General features: G+C 43.6%; 1 protein-coding gene across 1 annotated transcript in view; it reads left to right on the forward strand.

The window, feature by feature from the left end:
- LOC142761238 (proton-coupled folate transporter-like) overlaps positions 1–23,017 on the forward strand; it is a 399,800-nt gene that overhangs the window by 152,208 nt on the left and 224,575 nt on the right. Inside the window, exons 4-5 of the mRNA XM_075864431.1 lie at positions 4,965–5,103; positions 6,863–6,946. Coding sequence (XP_075720546.1) covers positions 4,965–5,103; positions 6,863–6,946 — 223 coding nt within the window. The remainder of the gene's footprint in view (positions 1–4,964; positions 5,104–6,862; positions 6,947–23,017) is intronic.

Genomic DNA, 23,017 nt, shown 5'->3' on the forward strand with positions numbered 1-23,017 from the left:
AGATACCTATGCAACTCGGGGCCTCCGTGTCCCCCCAACAACGTAGAAAATTCCGCAGGAAGAATGGTCTCTGCTTCTACTGTGGGGACGACAAGCATCAAGTGAACAACTGTCCTAAGCGTAAGATTGCAGCCAGAGAACTTCCACGTCTAAGTGATCATCAGGGAGGTCACTTGGGCGCACAGGTATTTCCCGTAAATATGAAACGTACTAAGATCTTGCTTCCCTTTCAGGTCTCTTTTGGTGGTAGGTCTGCTACCGGCAGTGCCTTCTTGGATTCAGGGTCCTCTACTAATATCATGTCTGTGGAATTTGCTATGTCCCTTGCTATGCCTCTGATTGATTTGCCTAAACCTGTCCCGGTAGTGGGTATCGACTCCACTCCTCTTGCTAATGGTTATTTTACACAGCATACCCCTGTTTTTGAACTCCTTGTTGGCTCCATGCATTTGGAGCAATGTTCTGTACTGTTGATACAGGGATTATCGTACGATTTGGTTCTAGGTCTTCCCTGGTTGCAGTTGCATAATCCCACGTTTGACTGGAATACTGGGGAGCTAACCAAATGGGGTATTGGGTCTCTTTCATTCCCCTCGCCGAATTTTCCCTTAATAACCGGGTCAGTAACTCGTCAGGGGTCTCTCCTTTTTTTTGTAATTTTGGGTTTAATCCACGGTTCTCCTCCGTTTCACCTGGTAGTTCCAACAATCCCGAGGTAGAGGTCGTTCATCGGGAACTGTGCACAGTCTGGGCCCAGGTTCAGAAAAACCTAGAGGTGTCCCAGAGCGTACAAAAAACTCAGGCTGATAAAAAACGTTCTGCTAACCCCCTGTTTATTATGGTCGGGGATCTGGTGTGGTTGTCGTCTAGGAACTTGCGTCTCAAGGTTCCGTCCAAGAAGTTTGCTCCCCGGTTTATTGGGCCGTATAAGGTCATTGAGGTCCTCAACCCTGTCTCCTTCCGGCTGGAGTTACCCCCGTCTTTTCGGATACACGACGTGTTTCATGCCTCCCTCCTCAAACGCTGCTCCCCGTCCTTGGCTCCCTCGAGGAGACCTCCTGTTCCCATCCTCACCCCTGAGGGGGTGGAATTCGAGGTGGCCAGGATTGTGGACAGCAAGATGGTCCAAGGCTCCCTCCAGTACCTGGTCCATTGGAGAGGATACGGGCCCGAGGAGAGGACTTGGGTACCCGCCCGGGATGTTCACGCTGGGGTATTGGTCAGGAGGTTCCACCTGCGTTTCCCCAGTAAGCCAGGTCCACTTAGAAAGGGTCCGGTGGCCCCTCATAAAAGGGGGGCTACTGTAAAGGATCTGCCAGGCACAGCTTCGGGGTTAACTCCCAGAACTAATCAGTCAGCACCTGAGAATACATCCCTGAGACTGACTCCTGCTTCCACCATTCAGGCTGGCAGGCTTAGGAGTGAGAGAACCTATCGTAACCTGGCCAGACTCAGCTAGCTCCCGCCCTCGGTCTATTTAAGCCTGCACTTCCTGTCCCTCGGTGCTTGTGATTCTTTCCTTGTGGTTTCCTGGCCCAGCTACAGCTCCTGCTATTTTTGATCCTGCTCCATACAGACCCTGGCTTACCGACTACTCTTCTGCTTTTCGTTTTGTACCTCGCACACTCCTGGCTTGACTCGGCTCGTTCACCACTCTGGTTGCTCACGGTGTTGCCGTGGGCAACGGCCCCTTTTTCTTGCTTGTGTTCCTTTGTATGTTTGTCGTGTTTGTCGTGCACTTACTGAGCGCAGGGACCGCCGCCCAGTTGTACCCCGTCGCCTAGGGCGGGTCGTTGCAAGTAGGCAGGGACAGAGTGGCGGGTAGATTAGGGCTCACTTGTCCGTCTCCCTACCCCCTGCCATTACAACAGCTAAGCAATCTCCATCTACTCTATCAAACATTGGTAGTAATATAAGTCGTACTGAAGAGCTAAATGACCTTGAACATGGTACTGTCAAAGATGTTACCTTTCACAGAAGTCAGTTTGAAATTTCTGATCTTCTAGATATGCAGGTCAAATGTAATTGCTATTATTGTGTAGTGGATGCATCCAGGAGTAACACCAGCTTAGCCAAGAAGAGGTAGACCATACAAACTCCCAAAGCTTTGAAGCATGTGGTGCGTAGAAAATTGTCTATCCTCTGTTACCATGAAAATGATAATGTCTATGCTAAAGGTGCTGTAACGGCCGCGGTCACGGTCACTTACCCTCTCTCTTCCTGCCAACGTCTCCCTCCCTGGAGATGTCAGTACATGCGGCCACTCTGCCCTGTACTGTCCACTAGGGGACGCACGCGTGCTAGTTCCTGACCTTAAAGGGCCAGCGCGCATATGTAATTAATTTATTAATTATCTCCACATCACCCAGAACTTTAAAAAGAGCCCTGCCCTTTCACTCCTTGCCTGAGTTTTGTTGCAGTTTTCCCATGTGTGTATCGCAAATGGTCCATTAGTGTTATTCTGCTCCCAGTGTTCCCGTGCCCTGCTACCTGTATCCTGTGCTGTTTTAGTGTTGGAGTCGTGTTGTGCCGCCTGCTGTCATCCGCCTCATCTGGTGCAACCTGCTATACCTACTGCTATACGCCACATCTAGTGTGATCTGCCACTGCTGGTATCATTAGCCAGGTCTGGCGTAACCTGCCACATCTAGCCCTATCCATACTAAAGCCTCTGCCATTGTCTGGACTATCTCAGGTACCCTTGTGCTACGAACTCTTTGTATAGACTTTTGCATTGACTGTGACTTGGCCAGCTGTCACTCCGCTACGGAGGAGCGTAATAGTGGGTCCACATACCTCTAGATCGTGACAGGCGCAGTATTCAGAACAGTCAGCATAGGACAGTGGTACACTGGTCAAGAGTGCTGGAATAGCAAAGGATACCAGAAGAGAAAGTGGTGTTCTCCATTAGTTCCGGTGAGAAGGTGGTTCAGGTGCGATGAGAGAGGGTTTGGCAGTAAAGGAAAGCAGGAGATTGATGCAAAGAGCAAAAGGAAAGAGATACAGCTGCGCTGCGAAGTAGCTACCAGCCGGAGCCTGACATAAAGATACAGGAAAAAAAGCCGGCTTGCTTGCAGGGAGCCAACAGAGTGAACCTTCGGAGTGACTACTTGAATACTGTTTGGAGAGAATCAAAGTAAAAACCCACAGAGAATATATAAAGAAAGGGCCCCCAGAGTGGAATAACTGAAGAGTGGTGCATTATAACAGGACTGAGATAATACACAGCTCTGGAAGACTTATAAGATAATTTAAATACATTTATGCTAGTTCTAGAGCAATTACGCATGTTTGTATGTCACAAACAGCTCTGATCGCGTTGTTCCTCAAATCTTCAAGCTCCAGCATCCTTCTGTTGCCTCCTCACGGTGGTCACACAGTGGTGCTAGCTATCTGTGCGCCGCTGGTGTCACTGAAAGAACATCATTTAACCCTGCAGACATCCTATGCTTCTCTGGCTTCCTTGGACGTGTGACCACACCCTGCTGCTAGAGTTTGTGTTGATTAACCCTCTCTACATTACATTGCAGCCATGCATTTCATTGACATCTTCCATCATGTGGTCATTCTGGTGTGCTATTTAAAACTAGTCCGGGACTTCACTCATTGCCTGAGTGTTAGTGTTGTACCTACTTGTGGTACTCCTCTTCCTGACCCTGTGTCTAGCTTTCAGCTCATCTCTATTCTCTAGTCCAAGACTGCACATCTGTCATTGCAGGTTTTGGCTGCCAGTACCAAACTGACTGCATCCACAGTAATCCACATCTCCAGCCTCAAGGTACATGATATTGTTGTCATCATACTACTGTTAAAAGTTATATGCAACTTCTGCCCAAGTTAAAGCAAGAAGAATCAGTCTATACATCTCTGCCTCCATTATTGCGCATAATATAGCATCACTCCCTCCAGTTCCAAACTACCTCTGGAAGTGACATCAGCACAAGGACTGTGCATCAGGAGCTTCATGAAATGAGTCTCCATTGCAACTGCACATACGCTTAAGATCACTATGCTTAATGCCAAGCGTCGAGTTGTGTAAAACAGTGGAAATATGTCCTTTGGAGTAATAAATCACATTGCACATCTGGTAGTCTGATGAAGTAATCTGGGTTTATGCTACCTCCTGAATGCAAGGAAAATGCTATCTACTGGAATGCATAGTGCCTACTGTTAAATTTGGTAAAGGAGGAATAATAGTCTGGGGCTGTTTTTCAGTGTTTGGGCCTTTTAATACCAGTGAAGAGTAATGGTAAGGCTACAGCATACAAAAACATTTTAGACAATTGTATGCTTCGTGTTTTAACATGCTTGTAGTCTGCGCAGTGCTTTGATTCAACCCCATGAAACACCTTTTTTACTACTATGTATGGGGCTTTAGTCGTAAGAACCTGCCAACTAACATCTATGTAACATCTATGTAGGAGGTAATTCAAAGCATTTAAAAAAAAAAAAAAATACCCATATACAGTATGTGAAATATGGTTACAAACATCAAACTGGCACATGCTCACTTTTCACATCAAAAGTCGTTCCTTCACTGATGGTTTTGTGGTTCCCCTTTTGTTTTTGTTTACTTGGCCACAATGATGATGTGTTGTACTTGATACATGACCGCTGCAGTGACATGCCCTCCGTGCTAAGATCAAATGAGGCCAGTGATTATCTGCCTCGGTCATTTGTTGAGTACGGTAGAACAAGCCAAGTAAACAAAGACCAAAAGGGACCACGGAACCATCAGTGCGGGAGCGACTATGGATGTGAAATGTGCTGGCTTAATTTAAAGGTTGGAAAATCTTTTTCATATTTTATTTTGTGGCTTAGATGCAACTGTTTTGTATTTTTTTTGTCTGAAACTCCTTTTAAAATCCCAAATTTTAAACATTATATGAGGTTCTTTTTGGTCAGGTGTCTGGATGTACAGTACATAAATTTAGAATATTTTTTTTTATTTTCTTTTTCTGCAGGGAATATGTTTAATCTGCACTTTTCATTGGCTTTTAAAACATATAAGAGAAACAAGTCTTGCCAATATTGGAGTGACCATGAGAACTGTTTCTTTCCTGCTTATGGCCTTCTCAACAACTAAGTGGATGGTATTTCTAAGTAAGAGTTACTGTTTTTTTTTTAACAAATATGTTTTACATACTTGACTGCAAACTGTAATTCTAGAGGTTCTACCTTTCTTGGGAATATACCTTAAAACTATTAAGCTGGCCATACATATTAATGTAAAGTGTTTAAATGTAATTAAAAAAAACTGGGGCTATGTATACATGTGTAATTCTATCATGTTTACAATGAACAAACTCCCCATGCTCTACATTTGGTTCAACATCAGAGACCGCATTACATAAAAAAAAGAGATCATAAAATAATATAGAGATCATAAGTTAAAGAGTTATTGTCACCATAGACATTTATAGCAATACGTTTTAAAGGTTTGATAGGTGGTAGTCCCAAAAACATAATATTATATAACCTTATACCCAACAATGACACTCATAGTTTGCCCAAGATAAATCTCCTACCCATCAGTGGCAGGGATCGTAGACGTGTCCATCAGATCCTCGCCATCTACTTTTATAACCACCGTTCATTTCTCAGTGCCTTGAAAAGTCACTTTAGGGTAAGTTCACACATCTTAATCAGCAAGTACTATATTGATGAAATTGCTGATACAACAGAGGTGTATCAAACATAATGTTATATCTGAATGGCATACAATTTGGCTCTATTTACTGGTATTGTTATTTATACAAAATATATGGAACAATAAAACAAACAACGAAAAAATTTAAAATTTGCATTATTTCAAGACTTACACTATACTTACAGAATCAGTTATTCTCAGTAAGACTAGGGCTCCACAGTGACATAATGTCTGCCATGAGACAAGTCAATGTTTTCCTATGGGCAAAAAGTTGCAAGGAAGTTTCCAAAGATTACAAGAATTCTGACTGGAATTCTAACAATTTGTCACCGGAAACACTGATCTTGCTGTCCTACTGTATTTTCACCACAACTCACGGGCAACCAAATGTTGCTGTTAGAATTTGAGCCTCCCTTAATAAAAAGAGGGGTTACTGAATTGAGATTGAAAGCCACTTTTTTAGTGCACCCCAATAAGAAAGTATGCGTGGTTCTTTATGTCTTTCCAAGGTATTGGGCTTTTTTACTATTAGACTCTAAAGCAATAAAGTCATGATAGCTTTTTGATGTTCGTTGATGTCAAATCTTTAATTTTTTATTACCTATTTTTACTATATTAAGGCTGGTTAATGGTGGGTGAATTTATGGCAGTACATTTTTAACATGGTGCTTCTTTTAAGGTGTAATCATTCTTTTAACTTCTCTCTTAAACGTTTATGCTGATATCAGCTTTATGACAATGTATCATTGTTTCTCAGTCATGAATATTGCTGAGTTGATAATCAGTCTGGCTAATAAAATGAAAATATGACCTTGAATAAAAAAAACATCTGCTGTATAGTGTAAAATTTGGTGTAACAATAAGCTATACTAAATGGAACACATTTTTATAAGATTATACATACTATACTTAATTGCTAAAACAGCATAGATATAAAATAGCACATACATTACCTACAGTAGATTATTTAAAAAGAAACATTACATTTCCAGAATTTAGGACTAGATCTCACATAGTAGGCTCATGTAAAGATGGGTAGGAGCAAAAAAGCACACAATTATTTATTTAAAAAAAAATAAGTAATAAACAATAAAAAATAATACATAACGCACTTAGTAATTTTTTAATTTAATTAATTTGCTAAATTGTCTTAGCATAGGGAATAATGGTGAATTGTATTTATTGTAAGTAAATTATTTTATACTGCTACAGGTGGTGTAATACATGCTCCAAGTGGATATACTATAGCAGTTCTACGATCCACATCTTCCAAAATTGCATATCCAAATGAACAAGGTAAAGTGACATATAACATATAGCCTTTATTAGCTTGTACAGGGTGGGCCATTTATATGGATACACCTAAATAAAATGTGAATGGTTGGTGATATTAACTTCCTGTTTGTGGCACATTAGTATATGGGAGGGGGGAAACTTTTCAAGCTGGGTGTTGACCATGGCGGCCATTTTGAAGTCGGCCATTTTGTATCCAACTTTAGTTTTTTCAATGGGAAGAGGGTCATGTGACACATCAAACTTATCGAGAATTTCACAAGAAAAACAATGGTGTGCTTGGTTTTAACGTAACTTTATTCTTTCATGAGTTATTTACAAGTTTCTGACCACTTATAAAATGTGTTCAAAGTGCTGCCCATTGTGTTGGATTGTCAATGCAACCCTCTTCTCCCACTCTTCACACACTGATAGCAACACCGCAGAAGAAATGCTAGCACAGGCTTCCAGTATCCGTAGTTTCAGTTGCTGCACATCTCGTATCTTCACAGCATAGACAATTGCCTTCAGATGACCCCAAAGATAAAAGTCTAAGGGGGTCAGATCGGGAGACCTAGGGGGCCATTCAACTGGCCCACGACGACCAATCTACTTTCCAGGAAACTGTTCATCTAGGAATGCTAGGACCTGACACCCATAATGTGGTGGTGCACCATCTTGCTGGAAAAACTCAGGGAACGTGCCAGCTTCAGTGCATAAAGAGGGAAACACATCATCATGTAGCAATTTCAGATATCCCGTGGCCTTGAGGTTTCCATTGATGAAGAATGGCCCCACTATCTTTATCAGAAACTTGTAAATAACTCATGAAAGAATAAAGTAACGTTAAAACCAAGCACACCATTGTTTTTCTTGTGAAATTCTCGATAAGTTTGATGTGTCACATGACCCTCTTCCCATTGAAAAAACTAAAGTTGGATACAAAATGGCCGACTTCAAAATGGCCACCATGGTCAACACCCAGCTTGAAAAGTTTCCCCCCTCCCATATACTAATGTGCCATAAACAGGAAGTTAATATCACCAACCATTCACATTTTATTTAGGTGTATCCATATAAATAGCCCACCCTGTATATGTTCTTGCATAGAAGATTAAATACTATTTTATTTGTAATTTTTTAAATTATTTTATCACTTTCCATGTAGATTCATAATTTTTTTTTAACCTATTGATTGTAAAGCAAAGATTATATTAATTGGACTTATTTATGAACAGCAACTTAAGTACCAAGCCATTTTCAGTCTTTAGGACTACAGTAAATTTATGATTTTAGCTTCTTCGCATTTTGATGGTTAGAACTTTTTTTTTTTAAAAATCTGGACTTTCTCAGCTATAGGCTTTGGAGTACTTACAATTAAAAATGTGACTTTTAAAAAAAATAAAAAAAACATTTTGGGGGTGGAATGCAAAAAGAAAAAAGGATTTTTGCCCCAAGAAATGCTTCTGATTTTAATTTTTTTTTAAAACTATAATGCATTGGAATACTTATATATTCCAATGCATTATTGCTACCTAAGTTATGTCCAAACAGGCATTATTACTGGATAGCCCTTGGGGCCTTTACTAGGACCCAGGCTGTCATATAAAACAATCATCCCCAGCTATTATGATGCCAGGGCTAACTGAAAGAAAATGAAGGGAGCACCCGCCCTTTGTGTTTTCCCTATAGGTCCCACAATCGTTACTGATCGCTGCACCTATAAACAGCTGCTTCGGTGCTTTCAGTCACTGCACATTCAATCACCTCAACCTCATGTATGTCCAAATTTGCCAACAGGTTAAAAGGTATTTACACCATTGCAACCAATTGTTTTTATTGCTCCAATGTATCACATATAAATGTTTTGAAAAAAATATGCATAATTTCAATTAATGTAACATTAAACTGATCATAATTTCAGTCTAGACATTGCTACTGTCTAAAATGCCAATTTATAGGAAAATAAATCTGTTGTTTTTTAATGGAGGATCTACATAGGCATACAAGGACCCATTTTCATCTACCGACGCTATTGGGTTGCAAGGGCTCATTGTGTAAATCCTAAAGATTCATGTGAAAAGGATAATTCATTATTAGAAAACCCACGTGTGATTATGTTAGCATAGTGCAATTTTTAGTCTACTTGAGTATCTGGGGTTTCAGCATTTGTGGGTTTTAGTATGGTCTTAAAAATGCCAAAAAGAAAAAGCTTTCATCTGAAACATCGTTGTCTAATGTTGTTCTGAGAAATTAGGTCTATTCCATGTGACAAATTGACAAAAAAAACTGTAGATATTTTACAAGGTGCGTACTACTTCCTTCACAGAACACCGCAAACTGTCTTACCAGGATAGATGGAGAGGTGTGTGTGTGTGGCCCGTGCACAGCTATAGACACCTCACAAATCCTCAGCTAACAGCTTTATTAAATAGTACCCACAAAACACAAGACTCTTCTTCAACAGGGAAGAATCATCTACAGGATGTTTACCTCCTAGGCAGGGTTTCAAAGAAAAAAGCTACCGCATTTTTCGGACTATATGACGCTATTTTTAGCAAGAATAAAACTTGATAAATAGTCCCTACGTCTTATAGTTGGCAGTCCAGGGGCCTGGCTGCTCCAGACCCCCCTGACCGCTTTCTTAATCCCTTCCTGACCCACAAAGTGCTGGAACGTCATAGAGCGATAGTGGGGTAATGTTTGGAGCGGGCTCACGCTCCACGCCTACTCGAGACACTGCAAGTGTCAGCTGTGTCTTACAGCTGACACGCTTCTCTAATGGTCAGGAACAGCGATCGCTTTTTGTGCCCACACTGCATCCTAGCCACTTACTGATTACATGGCCGGGAGTTACGGAAACAGCATAACTCGCTGAGCTACGCTATTTCCGTAACTCCCATAGAACTGAATAGTAGTTACGGAAACAGCGTAGCTCGCATGCTCCTGTAAATATGTCATAAATGTCCTTCATGGGAAAACCCCATGCTGCGGTCAAATGCGACCGCAGCATTTAAACCATTAGGAGGGGGAAGGCCCCCTCCAAACAGCCCAAAACACCTCCGCAACGCGATCGGGGGGTGCCGATGGTTGTCATGGCAGCCTGGGGGCCTAATGAAAGCCCCCACATTGGCCTTCTGTCTGCCTCTTCTAAGCCGTGACGCTGGCAGGGCTTAGCAGAAGCCTGTAAAAATGCCAATACACTGCAATACATTTGTATTGTAGTGTATTGTACCAGCGATCTCACAATCACTGGTTCAAGTCCCGTAGGACTTTTATATTTTTTTTCAACAGCGTAAAAACAATTAAAAAATATTCAAAGTTAAAAAAAAAACATTTTCCCATTTTTCCCCAAGCACATGTTAAAAAATAAAAAAATATAAAAAATTGGTTTCTCTGCATCCGTAAAATTACAAACTATTACAATATACCATTATTTAACATGCACTGTGAATGGCGTAAAAAAAAACAAAAAAAACAGAATCTTTTTTTTTTTGGCCACATCAGCGCTAATATTTTTCAATAAATAGTGATCAAAAGATCGTTTGTAGCAAAAAATTGTGCCAATAAAAACAACAGCTCGTCCCGCAAAAAGTAAGCCCTCACACCGCTCAATTGATGAAAAAATATAAAAGTTATCGCTCTCAGAATGAGGTGAAACAGAAATTTTTTTTTAACAAATCGTTTTTTCTTTGTAAAAGTAGTAAAATATGAAAAAAATATTTCCTATATTCTGTTGTCTAGAACCTGGGTGCGTCTTATAGTCAGGTCCATCTTATAGTCTGAAAAATACGGTATATCTGAGACTGGCCAATAAAAGGTAAAGATTAATGTTAGGAATCTAAATGTACGTTGCTTTAAGGTTACCATGCCTATCAGCTGGGGCCGCACCGTCCATGAGGCGAGGTGAGCCTCTCACCTCGGGTGGCGGCCTGCTGCCTCCCTGAGGGGGAGGCGGCACCCCTGAAATAAACTGCCGCCACCACCATGAGCACTATAATTGTATCTGCGTCTATAGGATGCCGATACAATTAAACGGATGACTAATGCCATTCTGCGCCTTTCAATGAAGCAAGCAGCACTCGTGCCGCTTGCATCACTGAAAGGCGCTGATTGGCAGGGCAAAGACCATTATTTCCTTGCTCTGCCATTCAGCGCCTTTCAATGATGCATGTGGCGCAATGACGTTGCTTGCGTCATTTAGCTCCAGCAGACTTGCTCAGAAGAGAGCAGGCCGACGTTGCTAGAGGATGGCATGGCAAAAGGAATAAAAGAGTATGTTAAGTTGATTTATTTTTTCAGTTAACAGTGTGAGTGGCATTAGCTACAGTGGGCTTTATGGGGAGCAGTATCTACAGGAGCTCTATGGAGGGCACTGTCTACAGGGGGCTCTATGAGGGGCAGTGTGTACAAGGGCCTCTATGAGGGGCACTGTCTACAGGGGGCTCTATGAGAGGCACTATCTACACAGGCCCTATAAGGGGCACTATCTACAGGGGGCACTATGTGTGTCTGAGACAGTGTATGGTGCTATTATATTCAGGGGTGCATTGTATGGTGCTAATATATTTAGGGGTGTAGTGTGTGGCACCATGAGAATTTTATCTAAATTTATAGGTGCGGAAATGTTTTAAAAGTGAGAAGCTGAAGACATCTAAATGGCAAATTGCAGAACTGGGCCTTGGCCGGGAAAAGTCATCATAGTGGTCTGAACCAGATGGAGGAGAAAAAGAACCACTAGAATCTGAGAAGACGTCACCGGTGAGTCACACAATGTAAATGTTTATTTTGCCTCTAATCAGTACTCTAGTCACTGTATGATCTGTAGCGAGATGATGGGTTGTATGATTATTATTTTTTTGTGAAATAGCAACTCCTTACCAGTGTTTTGGCCATGCTGGGAGCTGTAGTTTTATAACGTACAAACCTATATAGTAGGGATTACACTGAATTTGCAAATTATCTTTGTTCTGAGCTGTGATTATGCTGAATCCGCAAGAGTTGGAGGCGGCTGGTAGTGATGTAGAACAGCAGGGGGGGCGCCATTTAAATTCAGTAAAACCTAAATCGGCCCAGCGACCAGCCAAGCTTTGGTAAGCTCTGCTCACTCAGCCAGAGGACTTAGAGGTAGAGCAAATGGCAGCTCTGATTCTCTGTCCAATCCTGAGTTAAGGCAGAGTGTACAAACCTCGTTCTACTCTTCGTCTTTGCTTGTGTTGTTGTAACATCTGTGGTCGCTGACCACGAACCCTTTCCATCCAGTCGACGCCCTTCTCTCAAGAGATGTCTGCACATACGGCCATCCTGCCCCACAGTGACCACCAGGGTGCGCTCACGAGCTCAGTCCAGACTTAAGAAGCCAGAGCGCACGCATGTTGGAGATTGAGCTGATTGCTCCCAGAGCACCCTGGGCTATAAGAAGGTCCCAGCCCCATCCTCCCATGCCTGAGCGTTGTTGTCGTATTCCAAGTTTGTCTTGCAAATGGTCCCCTAGTGTTTCCTGCTCCCAGTGTTCCCTGTTCGTGTATCCTGTAACCTGTATCCTGATCTAGTGCCGTGCTGAGCTGTAGCCGTGCTGTGCTGTATACCACGCTTGTCCTGCTTCTCCACGCCTGACGTCTACCTGCTGCCTAGTTCCAGCCAAGCCTGCCTTGCTACTGTCCTAGCTGCCACAGGTACCCTATATGAACTATAGACTCTGACCTGCTCCCTGTTGGCCAGCTGCCATACCGGCAAGGTGGTACGGCCTTGTGGGTCCACGAACCCTACGTGACAGTACGCTCAGGCCATGGACCCCGCTGGTCGAGCCAAGACCATGACGACGTTACAAGAGATGCGGGTGGATATGCTAGACCTCCGGTCTCGACAGGACCAACTCCTCCAGGCCTTGAACATTCTCGCACGTCGGCAGGAGGCACGAGCTGCCATTCGTCCTACTACATCTTCTTGCAGTGTTGATCCTCAGACTACACCTCCTGGCAGTGTTGACCTGCGTTGTTCTTTGCCACTTCCGGACGCAGGTACCTGTCGTGGATTTTTGAACCAGTGCCAGATCCACTTCAGTCTGTATACTAGGACATTTTCATCTGATGGCGCAAGGGTCGCTTTTGCAGCGGCTTCCTTGATTAACCTACGCCAAGGTGACACCTCCGTGAGCGATCCACTTCCGCACCCTGGAGGGAGAACTGTTATGGAATAATGAGGCCCTGGCAGCTGCATTCTGGCATGGACTGTCTCCTAAAATTAAGGATGAACTTGCCGCTCGAGATCTGCCGTCTACCCTCGATGACCTCATCCTTCTGTCCGCCCGGATTGATATGCGGATCCGAGATTGCCTCCAAGAGGTTCGTCGGGACGGAGGCCTTCCTAGTCTGGCCCCTACTTTGCAGCAACGCTGTCCTCAGATGTCGATCCTCCTAAAGAGTCTGTGATGATGGACCAGTGTAAGCTGTCCACCCAGGAGAGACAACGCAGACGCACTTCAGGACTCTGTCTATATTGTGGCCTCAGTGGCCATCTTGTGCGCCTGTATTCCCAAAAATCCCAAAGCCTAGGGTTGCTAGGAGAGACAACCTTGGGTAAGAAAGGACTTCTGTCTAAATTGTCCATTCCAATGACCATAGTGTCCGGCGAGAGAACGCATCAGGTTTCTGCATATCTGGACTCTGGATTCGTTGCTAATTTCATCCGTAGAGACCTGGTGGATCTTCTTAAATTACTCACCCCTATGGAGAGGCCCAGGAGAGGCCGTTGACGGTTGCATCAGTGAATGGACTACCTCTGCCAGACCCAGTTATAGCTGTGACCAAGCCGCTGAGGCTCCAATTGGGAGCTCTTCACTCCGAACTCCTGTTGTTCTATGTCCTATCCAAAGCCATAACCCTGTGTTGCTGGGCCTGTCTTGGCTCTGACTACCTGCCCCAGTCCTGGACTGGAATTCTGGAGTGGTTTTCCAGTGGGGCCCTGAGTGTCAAAGCTGATGCCTGGTGCAGATTAGTTCGGCTCAGCCTTCGCTGCCTCGGTCATTGGCAGAATTGCCGGGTCATTATGCTGCATTTCCGGACGTCTTCAACAAGAGGGAGATGGAGACATTGCCTCCACACCGGGCGTATGACTCCCCTATCGAGCTGATTCCTGGTGCATCCCTTCCCCGTGGTAGGTTATAACCTCTCTCATTTCCAAAGACTCTGTCCATGTCCGCCTATGTGAAAGAGAACTTGGAGAGGGGCTTCATACGGAAGTCTTCCTCCCCGGCAGGAGCCGGGTTCTTCTTCGTCAAAAAGAAGGATGGTTCTCTTCGCCCTTGACTACCGGGGTCTCAACCAGATCACGGTGAAAAATAAATATCCATTGCCACTGATCACACAACTGTTTGATAGTATACGTGGTGCCAAGATTTTTTCCATACTAGACCTGCGTGGGGCTGACAACCTAGTCCGGATTCGCCAGGGTGATGAATGGAAGACTGCATTTAATAACTGTGATGGACACTATGAATATCTAGTAATGCCCTTCGGCCTGTGTAATGCTCCCGCGGTCCTCACCTATGTTCAGACGGCCCAACGGCTGAACCCTCGTCAGGCCAGGTGGTCACTGTTCTTTACCAGGTTCCAGTTTGAGCTCCATTATCGCCCGGCCGACAAGAATGTGAGGGCTGATGCCTTGTCCAGGTCTTTCAAGACAGAAGACACCATGGAGATTCCACAGAACATCATTGATTCGTCTTGCATTGTCTCTGTCAATCCCCTGCAAGTTGGGGACATTCCTCCAGGGAGGACTTTTGTGCACCTGGCTGACTGTGGAAGAATCCTCCACTGGGGACACTCCTATAGACTCGCAGGTCACGCGGGGACCCGTAAGACTCGGGATCTGATTGCTCGTCATTTCTGGTGGCCCACGCTGCCCAGGTGACTGGGTTCAGTTGCTTTCGTGGGCTGAGTTCTCTTACAATAATCACACCAGCGAGTCCACACAGAAGACACCGTTCTTTATTGTCTATGGCCAGCACCCACTAATTCCTCTCCTGGTTCCTGTTACTTCTGAGGTGCCAGCTGCTGACATGGCTTTTGGGGACTTTCTGCAGATCTGGCAGCAGACTCGATCCTCCATCCTGCTGGCAGTTGACCGCATGAAGCGGAGGGTGGACACAAGGAGAAGAGAACCTCCTAAGTTTCTTCCTGGCATGAAGGTCTGGCTGTCCTCCAGGAATATTCGACTGAGGGTACCGTTGTACAAATTTGTTCCCAGGTTCCTCGGTCCCTTTCAGATGCTGCAGCAGATCAACCCTGTCGCCTACAAGCTTCAGCTGCCTCCTACACTCAAGATCCCCAACTCCTTCCATGTTTCTCTCCTGAAACCAGTGGTTCTGAACCGCTTTACCAAGACTCCTAGCCCTGCGGTTGCCTCCAGCAGCCCTGCAGACACCTTCGAGGTTAAGGAGATCTTGGACACCAAGAGAGTGAGAGGAAAGAATTTTTATTTGGTGAATTGAAGAGGGTTTGTTCCAGAAGAGAGGCCCTGGGAGCCAGAAAAAAATCTCAACGCTACTACCCTCATTAAGAGGTTTCTCTCTCGTTGTGGTCCCAAGAGGAGGGGGCATAAGAGGGGGGATACTGTAACGTCCGTGGTCGCTGACCACTAAATCCTTCCATCCAGTCGATGCCCTCCTCCCAAGAGATGTCTGCACATACGACCGTCCTGCTCCACAGTGACCACCAGGGTGCACTCACGAGCTCAGTCCAGACTTAAGAAGCCAGAGCGCATGCATGTTGGAGATTGAGCTGATTGCTCCCAAAGCACCCTGAGCTCTGTATGGCGTTATATACAGGGGGGTCTGTATGGCGTTATATACAGGAGGGTCTGTATGGCATTATCTACAGGGGGGACTCTGTATGGCGTTATCTACAGGGGGGACTCTGTATTGCGTTATCTACAGAGGGGTCTGTATGGCATTATCTACTGTGGTTGTTTGTATGGCGTTATCTACAGGGGGGTCTGTATGGCGTTATCTACAGGGGGCTATATGGCATTATCTAGAGGGGGGATTTGGGGCTGAAAGACGTTATCTACAAGGGGTTGTATGGCGTTATCTACAGGGGGGGCTGTATGTTGTTATCTACGGGGGGTCTGTATGGCGTTATCTACATGGGGGGTCTGTATGGCGTTATCTACAGGGGGACTCTGTATGGCGTTATCTATAGGGGGACTCTGTATGGCGTTATCGACAGGGGGGCTGTATGGCGTTATCTACAGGGGGCTTTATTGCGTTATCTACAGGGGGATTTGGGGCTGTAAGACGTTATCTACAGGGGGGCTGAATGGTGTTATCTACAGGGGGGCTGTATGGCGTTATCTACAGGGGGCTGTATGGCGTTATCTACAGGGGAGCTGTATAGCGTTATCTACAGGGGGGATTTGGGCTGAAAGACGTTATCTACAGGGGGGCTGTATGGTGTTATCTACAGGGGGGCTGTATGGCATTATCTACAGGGGGCTGTATGGCGTTATCTACAGGGGGCTGTAAGGCGTTATCTACAGGGGGCTGTAAGGCGTTATCTTCAGGGGGCAGTGCATGGCGCTATCTACAGGGGGCTGTGTATGGTGCTATTTATAGGGGGCACTGTGTGGTGGAATCTATAGGATGGCGCTATCTACAAGGGGGGGTTGTGTGATACCCAGCGGAGGGGGGGCCCCAGTCAGAAGTTTGCTATGGGGTCCAGTCTTTCCTAGTTACGCCCCTGGCTACCCGTAGATGTTCACCAGAGTCCGTTGAAATGAGGGATGTACTTGGAGTTAAGGTTGCATTTCCAGAGTAAGAGTACAAGTGCAGTTTGAAGGCAATGACAAGACCAGGACAAGAGGAGAGAGTTTACTAAACTGGCCAGGGTTAAAAAAAAAAAAGTATAACTCTGAGGTAATCAAATCAGCAAGCAGTAGTATTGCCTGTAGTCAGTACCGAGGTGAAATCCAGGAGAGTGCAGATATAGACAAGTCAGCAGGCAGAGGGTTAATCCAAGGATACAAGCCAAAGTCAGTTTACCAGAAAAGCAGTAGCAGCAAGACGAGGTACAAAAAGTGGGTTCAAAGCAACACAAGCCAGGATAGTATTAACAATCTCAAGCAAAGACTAAAGGCAATTTCACATGGTCCAATGATCGGGAAAACTAGTAATCATATAAACACTCGAACCTAATCATTGCCCTGTGTAAACAGGGCAACGATCAGTCCATGAATGAGCAAATGCTCATTCATCGGCTGATCGTTGTTTATGATGTCGGTGTCGTTTATTCAGCAATAAATATCGTTGTCGGCAGCAAATCTCCCTGTAAACATACATTACCAAGCATTGCTCCTTGTGAAAGGAGCAAAGCAGCGCCTAAGCTAACCAGGACCCTAAGAGTAGAACCAGGTTTAAATACCCCGCCTTAGTTCAAGATTTGACACAGAGTCAGAGCCCTGATTGGCACTGTGTCTCCGTCCTCTGGCTGAGTGAGCAGAGCTGACCAAAGCTTGGCTGGTAGGCATGGCAACCTTAAAGCAGTGGACATTTATATTCCTAACAATTAAAATGGGCAAAATAACAGTAGAATAGGAAAAAACTGTTGTGGATAAGCAAATCTAATTGAGAGCTGTTTTGATCACAAAAGGGAACGTTTGTAGTGCACACACATGAAAAGATGCTGGAGAACTGTTTGGCACCACCTGCCATGGTGGAAGCAAAGTGAAAGTTTTGAGCTACTTTGGTGCTGAAAGTGTAAAATGTGTACAGGGTAAAAGGAAACTTAAACAAAAGAGGCTTGCAGCCAATACGGCATACCTTCTGGACGGCGCATGATTGTAGCCAATGTCATCCTACAGCATGATAATGACCAAAAGCACTGTTCCAAATTATGCAAAATCTATTTAGGAAAGAAGCATTCAGATGGTATTCTGTCTGTAATCTATTGGCCAGTGCAATAACCAAACTCCTCGATTGTCCATCAAGAACAGGGCCGGCATTAGGGGTGTGCGACCTGTGCGAGTGCAGAGGGCGCTGCACCCTCACAGCATTGTAAGTGTGTGTTCAGCATTAGAGTAGAACAAATAGAATGAAGATCTATGCCGCCCCCTATATATATAATGTGTGTGTGTGTGTGTGTGTGTGTATGTGTGTGTGTGTGTGTGTGTGTGTGTGTGTCTCTGTGTGTGTGCTGTGTGGGTATAGTTATCATTATTTGTGTTATCTGTGGTGTTACAAAGGGCTGCTGATAAAATCCCCTACATTATCTGTACTCAGACAGTAGTCACTGTGTATTATCTGTGGTGTTACCTAGGACTGCAGGTAACATCTACTACATTATCTGTATTCAGAGAGTTATCACTGTGTTATCTGTGGTATTACATAGGACTGCAGGTAACATCTACTACATTATCTGCACTGTGTACATATGTGCCTGTGTAGGTATAGATGGGTCTGTATGTGAATGTGTTTTGTGCGTGTATATATATGTGCCTTTAATGTATTTGTATATGTTCCGGTCTGTGTTTGCGTGTGTGTCTGTGTGTGTGTGTGTGTGTGTGTGTGTGTCTGTGTGTGTGTGTGTGTGTATACAGTGAAGGAAATAAGTATTTGATCCCTTGCTGATTTTGTACGTTTGCCCACTGTCAAAGACATGAACAGTCTAGAATTTTTAGGCTAGGTTAATTTTACCAGTGAGAGATAGATTATATTTTAAAAAAAACAGAAAATCACATAGTCAAAATTATATATATTTATTTGCATTGTGCACAGAGAAATAAGTATTTGATCCCTTTGGCAAACAATACTTAATACTTGGTGGCAAAACCCTTGTTGGCAAGCACAGCAGTCAGACGTTTTTTGTAGTTGATGATGAGGTTTGCACACATGTTAGATGGAATTTTGGCCCACTCCTCTTTGCAGATCATCTGTAAATCATTAAGATTTCGAGGCTGTCGCTTGGCAACTCGGATCTTCAGCTCCCTCCATAGGTTTTCGATGGGATTAAGGTCTGGAGACTGGCTAGGCCACTCCATGACCTTAATTTGCTTCTTTTTGAGCCACTCCTTTGTTGCCTTGGCTGTATGTTTCGGGTCATTGTCGTGCTGGAAGACCCAGCCACGAGCCATTTTTAATGTCCTGGTGGAGGGAAGGAGGTTGTCACTCAGGATTTGACGGTACATGGCTCCATCCATTCTCCCATTGATGCGGTGAAGTAGTCCTGTGCCCTTAGCAGAGAAACACCCCCAAAACATAATGTTTCCACCTCCATGCTTGACAGTGGGGACGGTGTTCTTTGGGTCATGGGCAGCATTTCTCTTCCTCCAAACACGGCGAGTTGAGTTAATGCCAAAAAGTTCAATTTTAGTCTCATCTGACCACAGCACCTTCTCCCAATCACTCTCAGAATCATCCAGATGTTCATTTGCAAACTTCAGACCGGCCTGTACATGTGCCTTCTTGAGCAGCGGGACCTTGCGGGCACTGCAGGATTTTAATCCATTACGGCGTAATGTGTTACCAATGGTTTTCTTGGTGACTGTGGTCCCAGCTGCCTTGAGATCATTAACAAGTTCCCCCGTGTGGTTTTCGGCTGAGCTCTCACCTTCCTCAGGATCAAGGATACCCCACGAGGTGAGATTTTGCATGGAGCCCCAGATCGATGTCGATTGACAGTCATTTTGTATGTCTTCCATTTTCTTACTATTGCACCAACAGTTGTCTCCTTCTCACCCAGCGTCTTACTTATGGTTTTGTAGCCCATTCCAGCCTTGTGCAGGACTATGATCTTGTCCCTGACATCCTTAGAAAGCTCTTTGGTCTTGCCCATGTTATAGAGGTTAGTGTCAGACTGATTAATTGAGTCTGTGGACAGGAGTCTTTTATACTGGTGACCATTTAAGACAGCTGTCTTTAATGCAGGCACCAAGTTGATTTGGAGCGTGTAACTGGTCTGGAGGAGGCTGAACTCTTAATGGTTTGTAGGGGATCAAATACTTATTTCTCTGTGCACAATGCAAATAAATATATATAATTTTGACAATGTGATTTTCAGTTTTTTTTTTTAAATATAATCTATCTCTCACTGGTAAAATTAACCTAGCCTAAAAATTCTAGACTGTTCATGACTTTGACAGTGGGCAAACTTACAAAATCAGCAAGGGATCAAATACTTATTTCCTCCACTGTATATATATTCCAGAATGTGTGTACATATATATGCCTGTTTGTCTAAATCTGTGCCTTTATGTATGTACAGTACATATGTTCCAGTATGTGCATGTCTATATATGTGGTTAGTTTTTGGTTTGTGGAGGGCAGCAATGGAGAGTCCCACACAGGGCGCCATCCAAGTAAGGCTGGCCCTGATCAAGCCAATTCGACTTTGTGAGGTGCTTCAAGAAGCATGAGGTGAAATGTTTGCAGATTACGTCAACAAAGTGACAATTTGAATGCCAAAGGTCTGCAAGTCTGAATCTGATGAAAGTAAGGTTTTAAGCCCTATATTGTTGTTTTTTTATCTAGAAGAAAATTATTACTTCTATCCTTGTTATTGTCTTAATTATATCTTATGTAAGTTTTACAACTGATTTGATTACTAAAGCTTTGTGATATCTAATACTGCAGTCGACTTCCTTCCATCCAGAAATAGGAAACAGAAAGAAAATTCTCAGCAGTTTTGTATAAAAGGCTTCTTTAGGCTAGGTCACTCCGTTGCCCTTGAGTTGCAGGATAACCACTGTCATGCCACAACTCCACTACTTCCGAATGAGAAACAAGGAATCCTAGTACTGACTAAGTTGCTGTCAAAAATCAGTTATGAAAAGTTGTGGCAGTCAAAAACCCAAAACAATTTTGCAAAATGCACTGTTGCTAAAACGTAATCTTTAGTAAATTATACTTAAAAGCTATGTAAACCTTTGAAAGTGGTCCTGCGTGTCTCTGGTCCTGTTCATAACTTAGAAGTCATTGATTACAGGTGAATCCTGCGTGACTCGCTAACACTGAACCCGTCAGTCCCACGGACCTGACGTGTACAGGATTCAGCGAACGATACAGTTGCTATGTCTACAGGATACAGAGCAGCTGTATCTCAAAAAGTTAAAATGATTTTTAATAAAAACGAATTTGAAACTTGCACCAAACACACTGACATATAAACTACCGTTCAAAAGTTTAGGGTCACTTAGAAATTTCCTTATTTTTGAAAGAAAAGCACAGTTTTTTTCAATGAAGATAACATTAAATTAATCAGAAATACACTCTATACATTGGTAATGTGCTAAATGACTATTCTAGCTGCAAACGTCTGGTTTTTAATGCAATATCTACATAGGTGTATAGAGGCCCATTTCCAGCAACCATCACTGCAGTGTTCTAATGGAACATTGTGTTTGCTATCTGTGTTAGAATGCTAATGGATGATTAGAAAACACTTGAAAACCCTTGTGCAATTATGTTAGCACAGCTGTAAACAGTTTTGCTGTTTAGAGGAGCTATAAAACTGACCTTCCTTTGAGCTAGTTGAGAATCTGGAGCATTACATTTGTGGGTTCGATTAAACTCTCCAAATGGCTATAAAAAGAGAGTTTTCATGTGAAACTTGACAGTCTATTCTTGTTCTTAGAAATGAAGGCTATTCCATGCAAGAAATTTCCAAGAAACTGAAGATTTCCTACATCGGTGTGTACTACTCCCTTTAGAGGACAGCACACACAGGCTCTAACCAGAGAAGAAAGAGAAGAGGGAGGCCCCGCTGCACAACTGAGCAACAAGACAAGTACATTAGAGTCTCTAGTTTGAGAAATAGACGCCTCACAGGTCCTCAACTGGCAGCTTCATTAAATAGTACCCGCAAAACGCCAGTGTCAACGTCTACAGTGAAGAGGCGACTTCGGGATGCTGGCCTTCAGGGCAGAGTGGCAAAGAAGAAGCCATATCTGAGACTGGCTAATAAAAGGAAAAGATTAATATGGGCAAAAGCACACAGACATTGGATAGAGGAAGATTGGAAAAAAGTGTTATGGACAGACGAATCGAAGTTTGAGGTGTTTGGATCACACAGAAGAACATTTGTGAGACGCAGAACAACTGAAAATATGCTGGAAAAGTGCCTGACACCATCTGCAAGCATGGTGGAGGTAATGTGATGGTCTGGAGTTGCTTTGGTGCTGGTAAAGTGGGAGATTTGTACAAGGTAAAAGGGATTTTGAATAAGGAAGGCTATCACTCCATTTTGCAACGCCATGCCATACCCTGTGGACAGCGCTTGATTGGAGCCAATTTCATCCTACAACAGGACAATGACCCAAAGCACACCTCCAAATTATGCAAGAACTATTTGGGGAAGAAGCAGGCAGCTGGTATTCTATTTGTAATGGAGTGGCCAGCGCAGTCACCAGATCTCAACCCCATAGAGCTGTTGTGGGAGCAGCTTGACCGTATGGTATGCAAGAAGTGCCCATCAAGACAATACAACTTGTGGGAGGGCCTTCTGGAAGCATGGGGTGAAATTTCTCCCGATTACCTCAGCAAATTAACAGCTAGAATGCCAAAGGTCTGCAATGTTGTAATTGCTGCAAATGGAGCATTCTTTGACGAAAGCAAAGTTTGAAGGAGAAAATTATTATTTAAAATAAAAATCATTATTTCTAACCTTGTCAATGTCTCGACTATATTTTCTAGTCATTTTGCAACTCATTTGATAAATATAAGCGTGAGTTTTCATGGAAAACACAAAATTGTCTGGGTGACCCCAAACTTTTGAACGGTAGTGTGTATATATATATATATATATATATATATATATATATATATATATATATATATATAGATATAGATATATAAATAAATAAAAAATCACTTTTGAAGGTTTACATAGCCTTTAAAAGAAACATATAATCATTGTCAATATAAAGATTCATCATAAGAATAAGAGATAAATAAGTAGGGGAACTGAAAACTTTCCCTGAACACTCTGATCACTCCCCTACCTACAAAAGTGGGACAGGCGATAATTGCGATCCTTCACTGGAACCTTGGGCTATCACACCCTAGTAAAGTCCCACTACTCGTCCGATACAGGGAGGACAAAAAGA

The sequence above is a fragment of the Rhinoderma darwinii genome, chromosome 4, assembly GCF_050947455.1.
Source record: "Rhinoderma darwinii isolate aRhiDar2 chromosome 4, aRhiDar2.hap1, whole genome shotgun sequence".
NCBI lineage: Eukaryota > Metazoa > Chordata > Amphibia > Anura > Rhinodermatidae > Rhinoderma > Rhinoderma darwinii.